The 23,501-nt window shown below is 48.3% G+C and overlaps 1 protein-coding gene across 2 annotated transcripts; it reads right to left on the bottom strand.

Annotated features, from left to right (window-relative positions):
- Positions 1-5,117: 5,117 nt before the first annotated feature.
- Positions 5,118-14,281, bottom strand: TRIM45 (tripartite motif containing 45). Of its 2 annotated transcripts, none has more exons than XM_045816705.1 (6): positions 13,442-14,281; positions 11,227-11,960; positions 9,746-9,875; positions 8,800-8,914; positions 6,833-6,993; positions 5,118-5,793 (listed from the first exon to the last, which is right to left on the bottom strand). In XM_045816705.1, the coding sequence occupies exons 1-6, from the start codon at positions 13,927-13,929 to the stop codon at positions 5,577-5,579; spliced, it is 1,845 nt and encodes a 614-aa protein (XP_045672661.1). In that variant the 5' UTR covers positions 13,930-14,281; the 3' UTR covers positions 5,118-5,576. The 2 variants fall into 2 exon arrangements, with proteins under 2 accessions (XP_045672661.1, XP_045672662.1); XM_045816706.1 differs by having other exon boundaries at positions 6,833-6,959; positions 13,442-14,280.
- Between the last annotated feature and the right edge of the window lie 9,220 nt (positions 14,282-23,501).

Genomic DNA, 23,501 nt, shown 5'->3' with positions numbered 1-23,501 from the left:
CCCGCAACTTTTTGGTGTATGGGGCAATGCTCTGTTCCAACTAACTGAGCCACTCTGCCAGGGCAGGTTTTCACATTTTTAAGGGCTTTGCTTTCAGCACTCAGCAGCTGCACTGAGGTCCCTGATAAAATCAGGCAATGAAAGGCGTGTGACTGACTACCCTCCGGGAGTCCTGCTGTAAGATCGGCACAGCGGGCAGAGGGCAGTGTCACCTGAGAAGCAGCGCCTCCCAGGTCGGCGTGAATGTACAAACCCGCCTCTGCCATTCGCTGATCGTCTGACACGAGGCCAGCCACAGATGCCCTGCGCATCTCCATTCTTTCGTCTGTGCGATGTGTGGATCAGCACACACCTCCCTGTGCTCCACTGGGAACGCAGTAACAAACACACATGCCGCAACCCTTTTGACTAGGTGGACGGCAGGCCGTCAGGCAGAAGGTGCGTTAAGACGAACACTGGCGGCATCTGTTTCAAGCACTGGAGGGAGGGGAGATGTTAGCCTTGAAGTTCAAGTATTCTTGCTTTCAGTTTGGAGGTGGACGAGGGAATGATAGCCTACAGTATTCAGAGTCCGGGGACAAATGTAAGCCACAGTGAGACTCCTTCTGGTGTCATGGATGGTCTCTAGTGTTCCTTGTTCTGAGGCTAGGCTAGCAGAGCCTGTGGGTAAGCCCCCTAACTACCCAGTGGCTTGGGTAAGTGTTCCTCCGGCAGTGAGATGCTGCTGATTTGAGGTGGGTGCAACAAAATTTGGAAGCACTGCCTTGATGACATGAAATATACTCAACGTGCATCCTTAAATCCTAGCCCGGGGGTGAAAATTTCTCGTGGGTTAAATAATGTAAATAAAGTGGCATCCTGGTGACTGTCTCAGGCTCACGTTCGTTTTGGTCACCATGAGTCGGTTTTGTAGGGTCGGGGCATGACCAGGTGGGTCTGCGCACCCTTCCCTCCAGCAGCGGGCTGGTCCCCCAGTGTGGTGGCCTGACTGCGGTGCCGCCCGGTGAGTCCTGCCGGTGCCGGCCGGCCCCCTCTGTGGCACAGCTGCAGGTGTTCTGTTCCATCCGCCTGCCCCCTTCACCAGATGTGCGCGAAGACGGAATGGGGAAGTAAGCGCTTTGTGAAGGGTGGCATGCCTTACAGACAGCGCCACTGCTGTGGGCCAGGCCTGGGAACCGGAGAATCACAGAGCAGCGTGGGTGTGGCTGAAAGCCAGGTGGTGAACCTCCGCCACCCAAGCACGTCATTGCTGAGCACCCAGTTCACAGGGTGTTTCTGATGGGACAGAATCGCCTTCACGGAGGTTTACAGTTGGACTTGGCTCCAGCAGAGCTGACCAAACACGGGCATTCATTGTGCAGCCGTGGCTGGATGGGACCCGGAGCCCTTTACCCGCCCCACTGCCCCCCCACTCCTGTCGTCATGCGGTCACCGTGAACACCAGTAAGCAGAACAGTATCTTTGTGGGACACGACCCACTTCTCTAGCAGTCGGGATTTGGAATGGCTACACCGGAACCTGGGTCGTTTTCTCTCTCTGCTGCCCAATGAAGTGGCTTTCAGCAAGGCTCGTGGGTGAAGCCAGGCTCTCCTGCACTGATGGGAGGACCCTGGGGGCGCCAGCGCTCACTGTGGCCTTTCTGGTTGTCTGAAATCGTGCTGCCTACCACAATGCCTTGAGAGAACTGGGCTTACAGAGTGGGATCTTATGCTGTTCGCTGTGTAGCCGCTAGCCCTAGGAAAAGACAATTAAGAAGTGTACCTGCAGTCATAAAGTAGGAATTCAGAATTCCTAGGTGTATAACCTAGATTTAAATGTTTTAATAAACAGAAATGAAGCTGGGGTCAGTTACAGTGCAAAGCGCCACAGGATTCCGTAGGGGACAAAGCCCAACCCCTCGGGAGGGACAGACTCGCTGCTACACAATGTCCTGTCTTTGCTGGCTTGAGTCATTTTTTCCCAAACCCTTAGCTGAAGGTGAGTGTAGCAGGAGATTCCGTATGAAAGGAAAGATGGGGAGAACACTCCTACTGCTTAATTATTTATACAGTAACTCAAAAATATATAGTAAGTGCGCCAGGCAGGCACTGCTGGGCATTGAAAATGTAAAGCCCAAACCGATCCCTGTCCTCCCGAGGCCTGCAGTCAGGGGGGCAGACAGGCGCCACTCAACCCCTCCTGCGTGACTGCGAAGGGGCAGTGGTGACACACCACACGGAGAGATCCGTGTCGCTGGGGGGGACGGGGGCAGGGCTTCGAGCTGGCCGGGGAAGACTTCTCGGAGGAAGTGATGAAGGAGTTAGAATCAACAGGCAGAAAGTAACAAGACCAAAGAAGAAATGCCTCTTCCTATATTCTGCATGTAATTTGCATTCACTTCACCCAACCAGCTCTCACCTGAGGCAGACCTAACTAACGCACAGGTACACGTGCTCCGGCGTAAAGCCGAGCAGCTGCTGCATTTTAGAGATTAGAGAGTAAGTGTGGGCTGGCGCTATGTGTGTGCGCTTGTTATCCAAAACGGCCGAGGTGTGTGTCCCGTTACCACATCCCAGAGGACGGAGACTGTAACTGTGGCCCTTTTTTCTTCCCTGTTAACACCAGAGGTATAACTTACATCACAACACTGCATCGTGTTGATGCTTCAGCGCTCACAACTCCAAGGTGATTTCTGGAACACTCCGTGACACTGGGGACGATTCCTCAACCCTCGGACTTCTTTCCTCCTCTTGGGCTCTGCAGACACTCTCAGCCAGGCTCTGCAGCCAGCAGGGCAGTTAAGTCAAACTGAGTTTATATTCCACCGTAGCGTAGGCCGAGGAAGGACCCCCAACCCACCACCTGCACAAACTTTCTCAGTATCTGTAAGGGAACTGTTGTCACTGATACTGCTTAAAGGCTAGCGCGTTTGCCAAAACCTAGATATCTTATAGAAGTGTTATCTGCAGTAGAGTTATCCAATTCCTGAAATCTTTTTCCAGCTGAAACAAATGATAAGCTTTTTATCCTCATTTCTGAAATCTGATTCACTAAAAAAAAAAGTGGGGAGAATGATGTGAATACAATAAGCTTCTTCATGGCAAGCAATTCCCTGGATGTCTGAGGTCATTAGAAAATCCATGGCTGGTCCCTAAGGTGCATGTAATTTATCCAGCAGGTTTGAGAGAAGGCCCAGATTTTTTCTAAGTGGGATTTTGTCAAATGGCAAATATTGGGGTTTGGGGGAAGGGAAGTCCGGCTTGTAGGAAGATACCAAGGAGATCCAAACTAAAAATTCTACCAATTAGATCTTTACTCACTTGGCAAGGTATTAAGCCTCAACTATGCACCAAGGACAATGTAGTGTAGCAGTTAATAAATGCCACATTTCTGCCTTCATAGAGCTTACAGTCTCGTGGAAAAGGCAGACAGTAAACAGAGAATATATATGGTAGATGGTGATGAAGCCAAGTAAGGGCACTTAGAGCCATGGTAGGGGGGAGGGCTGCTACTCTACACAGGGCACTTAGGGACCTCTCCAGTAGGGTCTTCACAGAAGAGAAACCTGAGGAAAATGAGTGAATCACGTGGGTATCTGTAAGACCATTCCAGATGAGGGGTGGTAAGGCTGCAAGACAGACAATAGGTGGGGAGTTTGAGGAGCACCAGGCAGGCCAGTTTGGCTGGAATGGAGTGATGGGCGGGGGAGGGGATAGTAAATAAGAGAAGAGCAGGTCATGCAGGGTCTTACTCGCTGATACAAGGACTGCCTTGGTTCTGAGTACAGTGGGAGGCATTGGAGGGTGTTTTAAAGGGACCTTTCTGACTGCAGAAAATAGATCATAGGAGATTGGGTGGAAGCAAAGAGACAAGTTAGACAGCAAACTCCAGGTGAGGAGTGTGGGTACCTCAGGAGGGCAGCAGGCGGAGCGCGGTGCTCAGCACATGCATGTGGAAGGGATGGCTGGTCGGAGTCACCCGTGGGTGGGCTCTGGTGCATGAGAGGGAGTCAAGGCTGCTGATTCCACAGCCTGCAAGAGTGGATGTGGCCTTGCTTCGGAAGGGACAAAGAGGACCACAGGAGAAACCGCTGGGTGGTTCAGGCGGGTGGGCAGTGAGAACTGGAAACTGGGAGTTCTGTTTTGGACACTTCAAATGTGAGTCGCCTGTGACATATCCAAGTGGAGATACTAAGTAAGGTATCGGATATAATTCTTTGGAATTTGAAGCTGGAGATAAATTTGGGAGTCGCCGGTGTATAAATGGTATTTTAAGTCATGAGAGAATGAGATCATCTAGGGAGTGGGAAGGAATGGAAACGCAAGAACTCATCCTGCCCTGGCTGGGTGGCTAAGTTGGATGGCGCATCATCCCCATAGGCCAAGGTTGCAGGTTTGAGTCCTGGTCAGGGCACATACAAGAAACCACCAGTGGCCCTGGCTGGTGTGGCTCAGCGGACTGAGAGCTCGCTTGTGAAACAGAGGGCCACCAGCTGGATTCCCAGTCAGGGCACATGCCTGGGTTGCGGGCCGGGTCCCCAGTAGGGGGTGTGCGAGAGGCAACCACACATTGAATTTATCCCCGTCTCTCCTTCCCTTCCCCTCTCTAAAAATTAATAAAATCTAAAACAAACTTTTTAAAATTAAAAAAAAACCTGAGTGCTTGAATAAGTGGAAGGACAAATTGATGTTTCTCTCTCTCCCTTTCTTTCTCTAAAATCAATTTATTGAATTTATATAAAGTCAATTATAAAAAGAATTGATCCTTAGGGCTTTCCAGCATATAGAGACTGGAGACGAAAGCAGGAGCCAGCAAAGAAGACCGAGAAGGGAAAGTCAATGAGGTAGGAGAAGTACAAAGAAAGGTGCCACAGAAACCAAAGAAGAAAATGTTTCTGTAGGGGAGACCCGTCAGCTGGGTGCTTCCTGGGCCAAGAATTCTCTTTCGACTCAAAGAGCTAAGCAGGCACACTCTTAGGAGTCAGCCCTTCCAGTTAGGTTCCTAGGTATGCAGGCAAAAGTGAAGACTACTCTAAAGAACCCAGTGCCGACAGATGTGAGGACGGTGAGGGTCCCTGATCCCCTGGGAGGAGCAGAACTGCAGTAAACGTACGAGGTTCCATGTCGGTGTCATTTCCCTTTATTTACTTACTACTGGTTGTGTGTTCCTTACCAAGTAGTATCTTCTGGGCTCTGGGGGTACAAGATGAACTTGGCACAGAGGGGGAAGAGGGATAATTCCACCTCAACAGCAAGATCACATTATAATCCATTAAAACTGTGCTAGTGAAAAGTGGATATGATAAAAGGAGGTTTTTATTTCTGAGGAAAATACCTATATAAAATGTAGCTCAGGGAGCAACAAAAAAGGTTAATTATCAAAAAGTAAGGATGCAAACTATCCCCATGATCTCCAAGTTTAATGGCACAGAGACCTCCATTCCCGCACAAACGGAAGGCAGCCTGCTTTGGTGCAGAAAGAACTGCTGAGAGAAACAGTGGTGGCCTCTTGTACTCAGCCATCGCACATGCAATCAGTGAGGAACTCGAGAGTACAGATAAGGCACTTTGTTTTTAATTCTTTCCGTTTCTTCAGAATTAGTCAAGGCCCGGGTCCTCTGATACTGTGGAGTCATGTGGCTTCGGCAGGCCGGCCCGGGTGGCCGTCAGAGCGCCACGGTCCTGAGCAGACTCCTTGCTGCGTTCTGCCCACCTGCCCACGTGCACTCTGACTTCTCCGTGAACTTCCCACAGCATGACCAGTGCGGACGGCCTGGGTGGCCTTTGTGCCCGTGGCCACAGCCCAGGTACCCACCTGCGTGGTACAAAGAGGAGAGGGGAAAACACCATCAGAGGGAAGTCAGCAGTTATCGCGGAAATTAAAGCTCCTGGCCACATGCAGAACTCCTGGATGTGGGGACATCTAACACACACCCGGTGCGAGGAATAAGCTGCCGGACGCCTGCCTCTGCGGTCAGGAGGACTCCCAGGACTGGTGACAGCAAACCATCTAAGGTCAGCTGAAGTTCTGAGACAAGGGCTCTTCAACATTGCTACTCAAGGAGATGAACTGGTTTGGATTTTAACTCCGAAATAATCAAAATAAAATAGAAGGTAGAGTAGTGGAAATAAAAAAGAAGGTAGATTCTAAAGTATTTATACCAAAGGGTCAAAAGCTCCACTTAAGGTCTCATTAGAGTAAGGACACAATAGAATAAAAAAACGAAACCAAACAGAACCTAGATCTCTCGCCTGAGCTCACCCACCTCCCCCCAAGAGAAGAGCCAGACCTGGTGCACTGGGTTTAATCATCCACGCCCCCATCCCTGCCTTATTTGGAACTGCTTTAACCTTTTTAAAGGAACAGGATGGGTTAACAATATTTATATTGCCAGGATGCTGGGAAGGGTGGAAACAGGAAACCAAGCATCCAGGGAGAAGCACAGGGCTCCTGGGGTTGGTGAACTGTATCAAAACTAGAAGAGCTCAGAAATTGTAAGCCTGCTGTTTCAATGTTCAGAACACAGAAGCTTTAAACGGAAGTTTTAGAACAGTTGTATTTATATCCACAGTCTATATTCTTTTTTTTTAATGTTCAACCAAGGATCTGATTATTGCTTTTAGAGAAGCATCAATCAGTTGTCTCTCGTATGTGCCCTGATTGGGGATCAAACCCACAATCTTTGGCGCACAGGACGCTCCAACCATCTGAGCCACCCGGCCACAGCCAGGCTAGATTCTTACAAACAAGCCTAAGTCATATTCCAAACCTAGTGTCCGCGCAGTAGCTGACTCCCACTGCTGGAGAAGGTCCCAGCAGGGAAGGACTTTCGAGAGCGACTGGCCCCCCTTACCTGGCATGGTGCCCCCACAGGCACAGCGAGCGGTTTTCTGGCCTCCACTGGAGCAGAATGTGCAGCAGTGAAACACGCCTGGGTGTGAGCGGTGCCTTTTCTTCACGGTCATGGTGAACGGCGAGCCCTTCGGTGTTCAGACCAAGAGCAAAGAACAGCACCTTACGTGTGAGTCAACAGGGACGTGCTGAGCATCACATATGCTAACGGAGTGCAGGGCGCAGGGCCTGCCCTTGGGCAAGCACAGCGGGAGGGAAGCACTAGGGGACAGCAACTAGCTGGGCGCCCCGCTGGATGGGCCCAGATCCAAATGCAGCGGAAGGGTCTGTGCTGCCCTCCCAGCACCCAGACCGCCTGACGCCCTAGTAACCCTAGTGCTTTCTTGTCACCGACTTTGGTCTCGATCTTCTCCGTTCTTTTTTATTTTTTAATCCTCCCCCTCACTGGAGGACATGTGTACTGACTTTAGAGAGAGAGGAGGGGGTGGGAGAGACATCGGTCAGTTGCCTGCTGCACATGCCTCAACCAGGGACTCAGCCCACAACCTAGGTGTGTGCCCCGACTGGGGGTCAAACCGCAGCCTCTGGTGTACAGGATGGTGGCACTCCAACCGAGTCACCCAGCCAGGGCTGCCTTCTCCATTCCCGGGGACCCTCAGGGGTAATGAGCAGGGCGCCACGGCCACAGACTGCGACATCCTGTGGTGCTTGCTCCAGTTTCTCAGCCAAACACCTTCTCCCCGCACACACTGAGCTGCCTGCTTCCCTTCTACCCTTCCCTCCGGGACGTCTCTGTTTGCCCACCCACTTACTCCGGGGCAGTGCAGAGAGTTGCAAGGGAGAGAGTTTAAGAGTGTGGTTTATAATTCTCAAATTAGAAACTCTCCAATTTCTAGCCTGTGTTGGACAACAGATACTCAGTGAGTGCTGATGCGGCCCGGCCCTGTGTGCCGTGCCCGCAAGAGCACAAGGTCAAGAGCCTGGCGCCTTAGAAGCCTTTCAGATGTTAAATCTCTCTGCCTTTAAAGAGTTTACAAACTATTTTTAAAACAACTTGGAGTTCAAAAAATGGGGTCATGTTCTGAGTTCGCTGTGCAGGTACTGTGCATCTTGGCAAGTCTGGTTTCTCGCCCTAACTGGATGGTGACCTCTGTGCCTGAGTGGTCTGGGAGAAAAATGAAGTGGCGCGTGCAGAAACACCTGAGCCGCAGAGGCACACTAGGCAGGCGGGCAGTGAGTGGCAGGTGACCACCGGGCCTCCCGGTGCGCAGACCACCATGTCATGGCTCCGGGTGGTATTTTAGTGTTCCTGTCGGTGCTGATTTCTGTCTGCGGGGACCTCTGACCACTCAAATGTCAGCAGAGAGATTCTGCCAGATGTGCTGAGTGTGGCCCCAATTTTTAAAAATTTGTCGTCTCTAACCAGAAAGTGTAACACTTGTCTGTAGAGGTGGTAGAGTAACCCTGGTAACATATAAGCACACGTGTAAACAGAGTAGAGAATCACACGTGCAGCGGATGGTCAGACAGACAGAGGACCGGGCAGTGAGAAGAGAGGACTTCCGTGTTCCAGGAAGTCCACCTCTGGCCGTAGCCTCGCAAAGCTGAGCATCCCCAGCTAGATCGTATTTCTCGGCTGCGCATTCCTGCCTGCTGGTAGACTGTCCCCTGTGATCGAGGCCTCTTTCCCAAATTAAGAGTTCCAACAAGCCAACTGGGAGAAGGGTAAACTATGAGCATAACTGCCAGGAGGTGAAACAGGACTAGAGTTTTCAGAGTCTCCGGCATCCCCTAGTAAGAATGAGTCACAAAACCTGGGCCATTTTTAACAGGAAGGGAAGTAAGGCCTCCTGTCCGGTCCCTCTATACAGCTGATCCTGTGGGAAAGGTCTCCATGTGCTAGGGCGACAGAACCCACGGGCCAGGGCGAGCTGAGCTCAGGGAAGCACACGCACAGGTCTCACCCACCTGCACGTGCTGCTCCTTGACGCAGACCAACACAGTATAGACGCCGGGTTCCTTGGGGGTGAAGGAAACGCAGTACGTCCCATCCTTGTTGTCTTGCACCATCGTTCTGACGGGACTGGGCGGAGATAAGAGTTCCAAAACGCCGCTCACTCTCACAGCCTGCCTCAAATTGCCCACTATTTCAGGATGTGAGCTATACCATTAAATTTGATCTTAATCTTAAATGTCCCCCAAGCAGGATGCCACTTCTACTTGTCTCAGAAATAATTTCACCACAGAGGGGAGGCGACATAAATGCTAATTCAGTGCGCTGTGTACGGATGAATTCCTTGAAAACTCCATGTCCTCTTCGACTGGCTTCTGCTGTGCCCTCCTGCACTTGGTCCGCCCCTTTCCCTCCTCTAATTCCAGAGCCTCACAACTCAGCTCCCAAGACCATTTAGGAGCTGGATTTTCTTTTTAAACTTTATTTTTAGAAAGAGGGAAAGGGAGCGGGGGAAAGAGGGAGAGAGACATCGATGCGAGGGAGAAACATCGATCGGGTTGCCTTTCCTGTGCAGCCCACAGGGACTGAACCCACCACCCGGGCACGTGCCCTGACTGCGAATCAAACCCGGACCTTTCGCTTTGTGGGATGACGCCCACCCAACGGGGCCACACTGCTCAGGGCGAGGGGGGCTGAATTTTGAGAAGGGCACCATTCAGTCTGATACAGAATATTTTCGGTCTATTCAAAGCTTGGGATGAAGACAGCTGGGGGGCAGATCAGACCTTGGGAAGATAACTGAATAGAGGCCGAAAACCTGCACAAGAAAACACACCTTTCAGTAGCACCACGAGGACGCAGACGGTAATGACCGCAGTGACAAGTCCACCATTGCTAAGGACCTCAGGTTTCCAGTTCCATCGCCGCTTAGGACCCACAACACGACTGGGCAGTACCTACCTGTCCTTCTTATCTTTTGGGACTACGGCGACTTGAATGTTGTCTCCTCCCCTGCCCATGCTCTCCCCCGCCGCATCCTTGCAGAGCAGGGTGAAAGAGGCGGTCTGCTTCTCCCTGGCTCGGTGGAGATCTGCAGGGATAAACAGGCAGTCCTCACCCCCAGGCCACCTGCGGTGACCTCCTCCCCAGATCAGACACCATCCTGCTTTTTCTCTTCAGAGCAAAAGGCTGTGCTTCCTGTTCGTGGGGATCACCGTGTTCCCTTCCTTCTCTCTTCCCATCCTGCCTCCCAGAGCATTCCTCCTGGGAGTCTCTCCTGGTGAGTCTGGTTCTCAGCCAGCAGCAGCTTTTGGATCACAGGATCCTGGCCCTGAAGTTCAGCCCTAAAGAAGCTTTGAAAATACTCAGGATTGGCCTAAGTATTTAGAGAAGAAAACCTCTGGGCCCTGAGGGTGAGGGTGGCTGGTAACCCCAAAACTACCCTCCCTCAGCTATACACACTGCTGGAATAGACTTGGGCTCCATGCTGTGGTAGCTCACTCCAAGGCTGAGGGGATATTCAATAGTAGGGACACAACAGAATACTTAAAAAAATAATGAGATCTCTTGCTTGAGCTGAGGCCCCTCCCAAGCAAAGAGCCGGACCTGGCTCAGTGAGTGCGGCCATCCACTCTCCTATCCCTACAGCCCCTAGTCCAGCAGTCAGACGAGACAGGGCTTCTTAAGGTTAAGCGCCTGCCCAGGGGCCTGTGAACTGCTGTGAGGTCCATGGAGAGGCTCATGAACAGTCTAAGAATCTCCGTACGCCCAAGGAGTGGGTGTTTCTTGGGGAATGATCATTCGCAAAGGGATCTGTGACCTCCAAACAGCCACCAGTTCCCGGGCCAGAGTCGGCAGGGCTCTGGCATACAGCCCTCCTGTCAGGACTGACTACATGTGTTTGAATGACACACTTCCTTTGGAACAGGACTCTGTGGTCAGAGATGCTGTTTCCCCCGCTGGATGAAGTGCCTGCCGTCTTCTTTTCACTGCCAGTGGTATGTGGCTTATGTGAACCGAAAAGGGCACAGGGGAAAGCAAGCCATCATCTCTTTCTCACTCCTCTGAAACTCTCCAGAACTCGACCCAAGCAGCCTGGGGCCTGGCAGGCTCCTCCCCGAGCACTCGGGATTCTGCCCTGCCCTGAAGTCCGTGCTGTTACCTCCCGTGGGCACTGTCTCTGCTCCTTCTCCTGACAGAAACGGCATGGCCCTTGAGTTCTTGGCAGACACTACATTTCCCAACTGGAAAGGCATCAAGCCTTCTGCTAGGGATATTAACTGCACCCTGACCAGGACTAATCACGAAGGGCAAGGGAGGGGGTCACGGTCCTTTAGTAGGGAGCCATGCCTGGCTGGAGGAAGGCCTGGCTGAAAAAGCCACACATCTTTAAACACCGTGTCCCTGTGCACCACCCTCTCGATGCCAGTGGGCATTCCTACCTTCTCCTTGAAGGACACATTTGGCGGGGTCGACCTCTTTGGTATTGATGACCCCAAAAACTTCGTAGCCGCGGCACCGGCCTGCTTTCTCCTGGGGAGAGAAGCAGATCTTATCGTTTACTCTGGGGTGGGCACTGTACTCAACTTGGTTCAGCTTCATGAGCCGCTCCACCACCACCCCCTTGGTGATGAGGATCTCCAGGTCAGAGCCGCAGGTCAGCAAGTGCTCGGTGAACTCCACTCCCGTGCGCATGTCTGCCAGCAGCTGCTCCAGCTGTGCCTTCTGCAGCTGTAGGGAGTTCTCCTTCTGGGCCCGTATGTCTTCCAGCTGCTTCAGCAGCTTGTCCCGATGCTCCTCGATGGCCTTGACGTAGCCCTCAGCGAATGTTCGGACGTCAGCTGCCACGGCCTCCACCCGCTGCTGGAGGGCACTGCTTGTCTCTTTGATCTGTGCCAGGGCGTTCTCCAGGGCCTCCACGTGGGGCTGGGTGTCTTTGAGGAGCTCCCGCACGGAGTCCCCATGCTTGTGGATAACGTTGCTGGTGAAGTCACAGGGATGCTCCCGGTGCTCACCCACCACACAGTCGCGGCACACGGGCCGGTCACACAGCTCACAGAACAGCCTCAGTTCCTCTGCAGGGTGAGCGGGACACAGAATGGCTTTCCCAATCCGGCTGTAGCCTTTCAAGTCTTCCAGGTCCACCATGGTGTGGTAAGTCGTCTTCTTCTGCCGTCTAGGGGCAAACAGAGTCGGGAACAGGAAATCAGGGAACCATTCAAGTTGGGAACTGGTCCAGCAGTGCTGAGAGCATGGGCTCTGAAGTCACACAAACCTGAGTTCAGCTCCTCGCTCTAACCTCTTACTAACTACATGACCCTCCCCGATTCCTGTTCCTCACCTGTGCAGTGGGGAGAGTACAACAGCTGCAGCCTGCTCCTCCAGCAAGGGAGAGGTGAGAGCAAGGTGAAAACCCAGCACCAAGAAACCAACTGGGCCAGACGGCGGCATAGCCGTAAACCCCAGGCGATTGAAAAACAGCTGGCTGGCCCTGACAGGAAGCCTCCCTCAGTTTTTATCTAAGATTTTGGGAAAGCATTTCCTTTGGCCAGCGCCCATGCCACCCAAAGCATCAAGCTAGAATTTTCCTCAACAGGGTTATCAGCATCAGAGTAAAATCAATGGCCAGAATCAAAGTTCTTTTAATTCCCCCTTTCCTGTGGCTCTCTAGAGATTCAGGGGCATCCCTAGGAACCACAGGGACCGTTCCAGCCACTTGAAGCTTCTACGCCTGTCCTGGCACCAGAGGAGAGGCTGGAGAGAAAACAGGGTCAGCTGTTTAGCTGGCAGCAGGGTGGTCACAATTCAATTACTAGTTAAAAATAGAAAGACTGAAGACTACAAACTGGTTCTGTGGGTGAGGCTAGAGAATAAATGGAAGGCCGACTTTACAATCTACTTGAGGCTAATCCTAAAACCTTGGCTATTTTATAGTCTGATGACCTGGAGTGGGGGAGGGGATCAAAAAGGGGCAAATATTCACACAACAAACTCTTCACCAAAATGCCATAAAACACACAACTGGTACCCCAGAGAGCACCTACCAGCCCACCTCACCAAGCTCTGACTCTAGGGTACAAGGCAAAGGCTGAGGTGGGGCCCTGCCAATCAGCACCTTACACTGGGAAGGCAGCATGGATTCGTAGAAAGCAGAGAATGCAGGCAGATCTGGATTTAAAATTCAGTTGTTATATACTACTTACCAGCTGTGGGGCAAATCACATATTGCTGAGCTTTTTTCCTCAATAAATAGGAGTGGAAACAGTGCCTACTTTTCTATAAGAGGTGCAAGGATCAGATGAGATCGAGGCAGGGGCTGTGCTATTCTGTTCATTCTCCTGTTTCTCCAGCACCCAGTACAATTACCCAATATACAAAGGACTGATGATTCAAGGACACTGAATGTGCTTTGCAGACTGAAAAGGACTGTGCAAGCCTTTGACACTGTTATTACTATGTTATTACTATATACAAGGCTGCAGGGGTTACCAACTATTCTAGAATATTTGCTATCACACTGTAGATTGCTCTCTGACCTTCCATGGCATTTGAGAAAGCTTTCTTTTCCATCTGCTCACCAAGGAGGGATTTCTCTGTCTCGACACCCCTTTGCACTCTGCTTTTAAGCCAAACCGAGTTGAAGTATCCCATCTTTACCTATGCGCCTGGCAGCAGAAATGGCAGAGATTGGCTTTGCAGGTCTGACACCTCTTCTCCACTTCCCTGTCGCTGCACAGGTCACACACCAGGCCCTGGCCTTCCCCACGCAGACTCTCCAGCATCACATCATTCATGGCCAGGTGGTCTATGGTTAGAGCCTTCACTCCTCCCACGGGCAGGTCCACCTGAGCATCACATACTGGGCAGAGGATGCCGATCTGCGGCTGCAGGCCGCGTGGCTTGAGTTCCTGGAATATTGACCCCTCAGAGCTTGTGTCAGAGTCTCCCCCTCTGATGTCCACTACTGAGAAGGGCTCCAGCTGCTCCAGACACTTGGTGCAAACTGTGTGCAAACAAGGCAAGAGCCTGGGAGTTTTGAAAAGCCCCATGCACGAAGGGCAGTGCGTCTTGCCTAGGTTCCCAAGGGCAGTCCCACTGGGGAGTTTGCCCACGAAGCCCAGCAGCGGCTTCCTCTTTTCTGACATATTCCCCACGTTTATGCCCAGTATCAGAAATGGCGCTGGACAGTTCTGTAATGAAGTAGGAGATTAAGCCCACCGGAAAAGAAAGTTTCCAAAACTTGAACAGAGACCATGGGGACTCTCTCTTTAGCAAATGAAAGGGCAAAAGGGAAGAGGATTCCTCAAAGGAACCACTCACAGATCTGCTCAGGAGGGTCCCCTCCTTTCCACTGCATCCCATACCAGACACGCCCACGCCCTCCTCCGCCCCACCAAGTCCGCCCCTGAAGCGCTTCCAGGTCTAGGTCTCGAGTTAGTCTTGCGGCCTCCTTCCTGGACCCCTGCAGCCTTCAAGCCCTCCACTGCTACCCCCCCTTCCTGCCCCCCCCTCCCCACTGGACCCACGCCCGACACGCGACAAGCGCCACCCTCGCCCCCCGTGATGAGGTGGGGCGCCTCCCTCTCCTTCCCCCGACCCAGCCCTTCGGGGTTGGGGTCGCAGCGGGGTAGAAGGCTGCGAGCCGCACCGGCTCCTCGGTGGCCACCGCCTTCCCAGGTGTCGACCCAAGGTGCTGAAAGGCTCTGGTCCCTCTTCGCACCAATCCCAGCCCTCTTCTCAAGCAACTCCAATCACCGTCCGAGAGGGGCGGCCTTCGCCGCTGGGGGCCCCGGCCGCCTTCCAGAGTGACACCACCAGCACCCAATAAGCTTTGGAAATCCCACATCTTCGCTCGTCCTCTCAGGCCCGGAGGGGAGAACCAAACTGAGAGCCGGAGGCGGAGCGGCGGGAGGGCTCGGGGCTCAGGGGCGGAACAAAGCCAGGAGGGGATTCAGCAGCATAGCGCAGCCAGCGTCACCACTTTACAGGGATTGTCCTTCTCTTTGTAACTGTGTTGACCAGAGAGCCCAGAGAACCACAAATAAAGTCGCGCCGACGTGCTTCAGGGATGGCCTCCTTTGCGCCCCCGGATTGGGCCCGTGAACCCAGACTGGGCTCTCCCATTGGTGGGTGAGGCTGTCAGTCATCGCAGAGTATTCTGGGAGTTGTAGGATGGAAAGTTTTCCTGTTTCCGTAGGCCTCGGATTCAGAGACGGAAGTTCGTGCTCTGCGAGGGTGTGTTCCTGCTCCGCGTGGGTGTGTCCCTGCGAGTTTCCTCTCGGGGTAGTGTGCCCGCTGCGAAGGCCTCGGCAGCTCGCTAGCCCCTGGCGTTTTCCGGGACTAAGGCCCCCTCAGGCCCGCCCTCGTTCTGAGATCCGTTGAACCCAGGGCCGGCCAGGAGGCCTTCATGAGGCCAGCGCCGGGAGCTCCCGACTCCCTGGGGCTGGAGAAGCCGCTGTTTCACCCACCTGGGCCAGGGGTGCAAATGACCCAAGGGGTGAAGCATTTGTCACCCAGAATTCTAGAGTAATGCATAATAGAAACGGAGCAGCTTTGCCCCGATGTTTTTAGCGGTCAACCCACGGGGGCCCGTGATTGGTCATAATGAGATAGTGGAGGGTGTCAAGGAGGGATAAGCCCTTTGTGGGCTCACTAACTAATTGGGAAGATGAACTCGCTGAGCACCCTTCATTTCGCTGTCTCTCCTTCCAGTGTTCTTGCTGTAGTCTCGTGGTTCGGCGGTGTGGGGGCTTTGCTACACCTGGAATCTGGAACCTGTCTGTATCTCCCAAGATTCTGGAAATGGTAGCACTAGCGCCTCACGCTCCACGGGTCTCGTTATCTCCAGCCGCTTAAGCCTGCCTAGTAGGTTCCCTTTTCTCTCTGCTTGCTTTGTTCATGACCTTCTGTATTTGACTGGTTTCATGGATGTCTTCGTTTTCCGTTTCTACTATAGGCGCAATGCTTAGGCTAAGCTTTAAAAAATACGGAAATCTGAAAAAATGAAACCCAACCTTGTCAGCTCCAAAATATGAAAAAAAAAAAAACCTTACTTACAAAAATTGAAATGTTTAGCTAGTTCCAAAATACATGTAACACGCCAGTGAGTCCGGTGCCACTTACACAGGGTGGGGCAAAAATAGGTTTACAGTTTGTATGAAAAATAATACAATAATAAATAATAATATAAAAATGAACTTTCTCACATTGACAACTGTAAACCTACGTCTCCCTCCACCCTGTATATAAAAAGTACACGTGATTCCCAAAAGTAAGCCTGCCTACCCATGTCTTAAATAGTCCTTACCTGGATTTCTTCAGCTTCTCTTCTCTCCACACCTGCCCTGACTCAGAGCCTGCCTGCCCCAGCCAGTGTGCTGCAGTAGGTCACACAGACAGTGCTGACTCGCGTTTGCTCTATATTCTCGCTCCATACTTCACCTGAGCCCTCCCTGATGGCAGCGATGCTGCTCTTCATCTCTTATTCATGCACTATCCCATTTCCCACGTAGGTGTTCCAAGCTTCTCTTGTTTAAGAAGTGCTTTGTAATTTATATGTGCGTTATCTTGTTTAATCTTTTAACAACTCTGAGAGCAGTCTGGTGGTCAGCCCAAGGTAATATGCCTGATGACCTGAACTCAGTCTTAGGAGGCCCATGGTCCAGATCCCTCCCCAACCACCTCTACCCTTCCTTTCCCAGCTTTTTAAGCATCTCAGCAGGTTTTGTAAAAAAATAATAATAATAAAATAAAATAAATAAAATAAAATAAAATAATTTTTTAAGATAAAGCATCTTAGCCTTTAATTGAGAAAAGCGAAGCTATTTGGAAAACTTCCTTATTTTCATCTTAAAAATCTGATTGATCACCTCTCCTCTCATACCTCTCCTGCCTGCCTTTCTTCTATTTCAAGGGTGGAATAGAAGACCTTTGCCCTTTAATTCCAGCCTCCCCTGCCTCCTTAAGACCTTGCTGCTTCTACATTTTCAATCAATTATTTTTTTAAATGTTTACATTACAGTTTACATTCAATATTAATTTGTATTGGTAGTTTCAGGTGTGCAGCATAGTGGTTAGACAGTCATGCTTTACAAAGTGTTCCCCCTGATATTTCTAGTGCCCAACTGGCACCATACATGTTTATTACAATATTAGTAACTATATTTCCTATTTTGTACTTTACATTCTCATGATTCAATCAGTTCTTCACTAACATGTTCTTCTGCCAAGAATTACAATCAAGTCTTGAAGGGGGATGCAAAGTCCCCCTTGACTCCGCAGCCTTTCCACTTTGTGACTCTCAGCACTAGTTTCTCAGAGTAGCCTCACTCTCTGCTTTCCTCATCATCTTCCCATCGTCATCATCACCACCCACGTAAACTAACTTTTGACTCCTCTTTCCTATTGGAACGTCGCTCATGTAGGTCACGAGTGATTTGGTCACGGGCCTTTTCTCAAAATGCAGTCTCTTTGGTATTCACCATTGTTATGTACTTCTTCATGCTTAAAACGTGCTTCCTCCTTGACTTCTGAAACACTCTACTTTCCTGGCATTCTTACCTCTTGGGCTGCTTCTCACACTCTCCTTCCTCACTGGTTCCCCTTTGTCCACTTTATCCCCTACCTTTTCTCTCTACATTCTCTCTTAGCACAGGTGACTCCCAGGTCCCCACTTTCAGTATTCATCTCTCTCCTAAGCTTTGGTCACAGCCATTTATTATAAATCGCGCCCAAGTGTGTCCCCATCACCTAAGTCCCACATGTCTTAAACTTCATTGACCTTTTTGCTCATGAAACTGCTGCCTGCATTTTATTCTCTTGAAGATACCATTACTCTCCCTTTCCTCCAGCTTGAAACCTTATAGTGTTCCTGGCCTCCTTCCTCTTTTTCCATATCCAGGCAGGTACCGATTTCTTTCCATCCTCACTGCCAACACCTTACCATGTAGAATTTTAGGATGATACAGAACTTGATCATCCTCACCTCAAGTATTACAATAGTCTCTGAAGTATCCTTCCCCTCCATTTTTTTCAATCTATCCTACACAGGTTTTCCAAATTAATTGTAAAACACATGTAAAAACATGGTACAAGTCAGTCTCCATTCTGAAGGCATCAGTAGCTCCTTATCTCCATAGCAGAAAATCTGGATTCCTTAAAAGATCCACAAACTGGCCTGTTAGTTATTCCCTAAGCGTTACTAAGCTTCCTTCTTGGTCTTTGCCAATTTCGTCTGCAGTATTTGTTCATCTTTATTTAAACCTGCCCTTCCTCCTGTGTCAGGTCTGTTTGAAACTTTCCCTGTTACTCCGAGGCTTCAGAGTTGAGCTCCAGTAGCTCTTTGCCTATACCTTTCACTTTTAAGTTTGTGCTATGTTGTGGTAGCAAGTATTTTTATTTATAATGTATGTATATGCATACATGTAGACATGTGTATCTATACATATATAATGATACATGTATATATACACACCATACACACATATATTCTTCATCTCTCTGTTAATATGAAACACTCTTGGCTACCAACCTAGTGCCTTCACGTAGACAGCTAATACAGACTGTTACTGATGAGGCAGGGAATGATGGTCTCAGATGAGGGAAAACAAGCAGAACTACACACAACCAAGGGTTTTGTGGCTCATGCAGAGCAGGAGTGACATGGGGCGAGATCATGGGCGAGGATTAGTTAAGTATTCTCCTTCCCCAGAACAACTTCAGGTTTTTATTCCATCCTCACATACTTCAAATAGTTATAAGAAGTACTAAAGTCGTGGAATCAGAGGAACAGGACTGTTGAAAATGATCAGGTCCATTAAAGTATCTAAAGACTTTCAGCCCGCTTCTGCAGCCCCAAAAGAGCTGAGTACCAAAGGCAAGAAGGCCAGGAAGGCAGAATGACCCATGAGGAAGTCAGGCAACTGAGTGAATATATAGAAAGTGAGCCCGAGAGCGAAGTCAGATTTATCTTTGACCATTACTCCATCACCATCCATCCTTCCTCCTTTCTTATTTCATTTTTTTTTAGTATTTTGAATGTGCTTTTAGAAGATAAGTGAATACTTTAAAAATTTTTTTTTAAATTTATTTTTAGAAAGAGGGGAAGGGAAGGAAAAAGAGGAAGAGAAACATCATGTGTTGGGTTGCCTCTCACACGGCCCCCACTAGGGACCCAACCCGCAACCCAGGCATGTACCCTGACTGGGAATCAAACTGGCAGCCCTTTAGTTCACAGCCCACGCTCAGTCCACTGAGCTACACCAGCCAGGGCCCTCCTTTCTTATTTCAAAGGTAGGAGAATCCTTTCTCCTAAGATCTGTGCTCTGAAGCCCAGCCTCATCTGCATGCTCCTCCTCTGTCTTCATCCTCTTCCCCTCTTGTGGATCTTTTCTTGTAGCTCATAACATGCTTCAGTCTCTCCTTCTACCCTACGCCCCTCTCTAGCTCCTGATTTCTCTCTGCCTCTTAATAATAGTTTTCACTTGCTTCTCTAACTCCCCTCACATTTTACTGCCAAACACAGTACAATCTGGCCTTTGCTCTTGCCATTCCTCTGAAATCGCTTTTGTCAAAGTCCCCAGTAACATCCTTCTTGCTAACTCCAGCGGATACTTTTCAGTTACCATAATTTGCCATGTATAATGCACGCCCAGGCTTTTGGCTCAAATTTTCAGAGAAAAAATTTTTGGTTTTAATTCTTTAATTCAATTATTTATTTATTTAAATTTAGATCTTTTTTGTATTATAAAGGGATTTTAGCATTTATTTTTGAACATATGGTACAAGAAATTTAATGTGACAAATAATCACAAAACACAAGAACAGATACAAGGTGTTTCAGGTACTACCCATCTATAATTCACATCCTTATTTTCCCTCAAAAATTTGGGCAAAAAGTGCACACTATACATGGCAAATATGATATTATCTAACAGAATTTGCTATAGCTTTGACATTGACAAGATTCTCCTCCTTAAAGCCTTATCCTCCCTTGGTTGACATAACATGGTTCTTGTTCTCCCCACTTCCTGCCTCTCTCACCTCTCCTTTTCTTCTCCCTCTACTTCTTCCACCTGCCTCTCAAATGTTGCTAGTTCCCAGAGTTCTTAGCTCTTTTTTTAAAAAAATAAAAGAAACAAAAAAACCCCTTCATCTTTCCTTGATTGTTATGGGATTTGGCAGTAATGTATTTAAAACAGGAGCCCACTTTTTATATGGGGTCTCTTTTCATTGTTATCATTACTACCGCATCATATCTGAATTGACTTCCCTTTCCTCCACACTATTCCTGCGTTAGTTCAAGTTCTTTTACTTTGTTTGGGTTACTAATTAGGGTCATCATTTCCAATCCATTCTCTCTAATTCTGTTAGATACCTTTCTGAAGTTCCAATTTGATTTTGATCTTCAGTGTCTATTCAGTACCTTCTTTTATCCATTAATTACCCTTTAAGCACCTGGAATATGTTTTTTTGGAATGTCTTCATGGCTTGCCTCCTCACTAGAATAGTAAGTTCCATGAGGCCAGGGACTTTTGACTATGTGCCAGGATCTGTCATTTTGTAGAACAAGCAAAACTTCCTGCTCTCATGGAAATTATCTTCCATGAGGGGCTTCCCTTGACTCTCCCTCTGCCATCTCGGCCAACCTCATTTCTTACATTGCCCCACCCTGATCCCAGCATGCACCCTGAGCTTCAGCCTCTTTTATAATTGTCCCAGTCACTTGTTCTGCTTAGGACACCCTGCCTGCACTTCTTTGCATAATTAATCTCTAGTCATTCTTCAAAGCTGTTTTCAGGCATCAACTTCTCTAGCAATGCTCCATCGACCAAGTCTGTATTAGGTGCCCCTCTATGTGGTACTGATGGTACTCCGTGATATCCTCTATTAAGTCTTTAATATTCTACATTTCAATTTAATGCTTGCTTATCTGATTTCCCCCCCGTCCTCACTGTACCTGCTCCCCTTCCACACTGAGAACTCATAAGGACAAGGAACGTTTTGTTTCTGCATCCCTAATATTCAGCACAGTGGCTGAAACATAGTATAGGTTAATAAATGAGTGAGTAAACTGACATTCATATTAATCTCTAAGAAACCATTCATAATAGCAGGACAGATGCCAGGGAATTTATTGTTTATTTCAGATCATTTTTGCCTTCTGATTTGGAGTCTGATTCCTAAAACACAGTCTTTAGTGCCATCTAGTGGCAATAGCTGCAATAAAAAGCTACTGTAACTTAACAAAGCTTGGACAGTGCACACTTCCATTTTGTTAATTTTGAACCGGGACAGAGAAGGGAGAACTTGTTTGCATTGAATTATGGTAGTTTGATTTTTATCTAGATATTCACAGGGCCCTGAGATAATTCTAATTGTGATATTTAACAAGCATAAAAAGTCCCTCGTAACTGATACTTTGTGATAAATGGGCAACTCTTCTATTTTGAGAAGGTATAGGGTGAAATGGCTAGAATGACCCGAAGTTTGGAGCTCTCCTTGTGTAGCTGCTTTTAGGGCAGGCTGGAACTAGACGAGACATAAGTTTCCATTATTACGCACCCTTTCAGAAGAAATTCTTCACTGCTACCCGAGGTCTTCTGACACCTTGTCTCTGCTCATTTGACTCCTGGTGGTCCGACCGGATACTCTGCCGTGACCCCAGACGTTCTGTAGTGGATGCAGTCAGGGAGCTGTGCCCAGTCTTAATGGGTTTAGCATGAAGATGTTCTTAGGCTGTTTATACTTCACTGTCCGCTCTATTCATCTCTTTCTGTGGACTCCTTTTTCTAATAAAGCTCATTATTAATCTTTTTGAAATACATGTTTTCAGAAGCAACTGATAAACTATATTAATGTATTTATTTAAAAAATTAATTTGGATAAATGCTTTGTGACTACATTATATTTTATATAAATTTATCTTCCATATAAAATATACACTGGGTAATAATATAAAGAAAATGGGTAATAATGAGTAATGGATAAATGGGTAATAATATAAAGAAAATGGCACATTTAGAGACTAGATTTTGTGTTGCATATGGTGATGATTCTCGTGATTAAAATTAACAGCAGTTTGGAGTACTCATACTGCTGTGTTGAAGAATGGATCATAAAATACCGCATTGTAATTTAACATACAGTTTTTTTCCTCTTAGGATTCTTCCATTTTTATATTTAATGAACATTTCAACTTGCAAGATTAATCATGAACATTTTGATATGTCTGGAATATGTTTGCCCCAGGTGTCTTCATGGCTTGCTCTTTATCAGGATGGTAAGTCTATTGAATTCTCTGTGTACCCATAGTGTCTAGATACATGCCTAGCCCATAATTGGAGCCCAATGAGTATTTGTTAAATGGATGTATGAGAGCACTGAGGCACCGCTAGGTTAAGACATTGGCCTAAGGTCACATGTGAAGTTACTGGCAGAACTGGGGCAAGATTCACGTCTTTTGACTCCTACTCTGTTGAGAGGTTTCACATAATACCTTGTCTCTAATCAGTATTGCTTTTTGTCCAGGCACCTGAGTCTCCTGACCTGTGCCCTGTGCTTCGAAAGGACCCAGTCTGGCCCATTCCTAGTCACATTTTTTCCTAGGGCCTATGGAATTTTAATAGTACCCCTCCCCACTCCTTCCCTCCCCCCTCCGTCCACGAGCAAACACATTCCAGAGGAGGTTCTAGCTAGTCAGGCATGCTTGAAACTCCCTGACAAACAGCAGGGACCCACTCCCCGGGGCTGCGCAGCTGGTTCTTCAGGCACAGACGGGAAAAGCCTATGCATACCTAGGTCTCAGGAGTGGTCAAAGGGCTGTTGTTGGTGGTGGCAGAGCTTGGTCAAGTTCATTAGGGCATCTGCACACATGTGTCCCCCTCCACTTGGAAAGAAGAGCAGACCATGGGCTGGATGTCTGTTTCTCCTCTTGTTCGTGGCCCATAAAAATGTGAGGGGGAGCCTACCTGCTTAAAAAATCTGGTTCTCCCCACGTATTGTGTTACTTTATCCAACACTAAATGAATAACCGTATTGTGCCAGGCACTGTGCTAGGTGTTTGCAAATATATTTGCTCATTTAAATGTTATCCTGACTTAAGCCTCAGAAGTAACTTGCCTCAGGACCTGTGAGGTACAGAACTAGATGCAGTCACCAGCATCTTAGGGAGTGTTAAGCACTCTGCACTTACCAACACACTAGTACATACATGTGTGTATGTCTGTGTATACATACATGTTTAGAAATATTTTTAATTGAGAAAATAATATTTGATAAAAACATGTGAATAATTTAAAGAGTATAAGTAAATAATACATTTCCTAAACCAGACTCCGAATCAGAAACAACCAGTTAATTTTTTTTTGCTAAAGATACAACTTACTACCAACAATTTTTTAACCTTTTTATTTGTAAAACTTTGGATATCAGCTATAAACGTGTGAAGAGAAAAGTATAATGAACCCCCAAATACCTATCACTCAAACTTCACCAGTTAACAGAATTCTGTCATCCTCATTTTATATTATTTCTCTTTTACTCGTATAATCATTTTTGTTGGTATATTTTAAATCAAATCCAGGATATCATGACATTTTATTAATTATACTAAGATTATATTAAGACACTTACTTGAAAAGGCTTAGATGTAGAGATGGAAAATATTTTTACTTTTCATGTAGACTTAGTTTTTGAAATGCCAATAGCAGCAAATCCC

Source organism: Phyllostomus hastatus, unplaced genomic scaffold (genome assembly GCF_019186645.2).
Source record: "Phyllostomus hastatus isolate PE091 unplaced genomic scaffold, TTU_PhHast_1.1 phas_scaffold_216, whole genome shotgun sequence".
NCBI lineage: Eukaryota > Metazoa > Chordata > Mammalia > Chiroptera > Phyllostomidae > Phyllostomus > Phyllostomus hastatus.
Note: the sequence above shows the minus strand (reverse complement) of the source record. Positions and strands in the feature narration are given on the sequence as shown.

Bases quoted from the DNA above. Each gene is read 5' to 3' on its own strand.
- TRIM45 (XM_045816705.1), bottom strand. From the start codon at position 13,929: ATGTCAGAAAAGAGGAAGCCGCTGCTGGGCTTCGTGGGCAAACTCCCC. The intron at 11,961-13,441 runs GTAAAGATGGGA...GTTTGCCCCTAG, and splicing joins TTCTGCTGCCAGGCGCATAG to ACGGCAGAAGAAGACGACTT. The intron at 8,915-9,745 runs GTAGGTACTGCC...ATCTCCGCCCAG, and splicing joins CCAAAAGATAAGAAGGACAG to TCCCGTCAGAACGATGGTGC.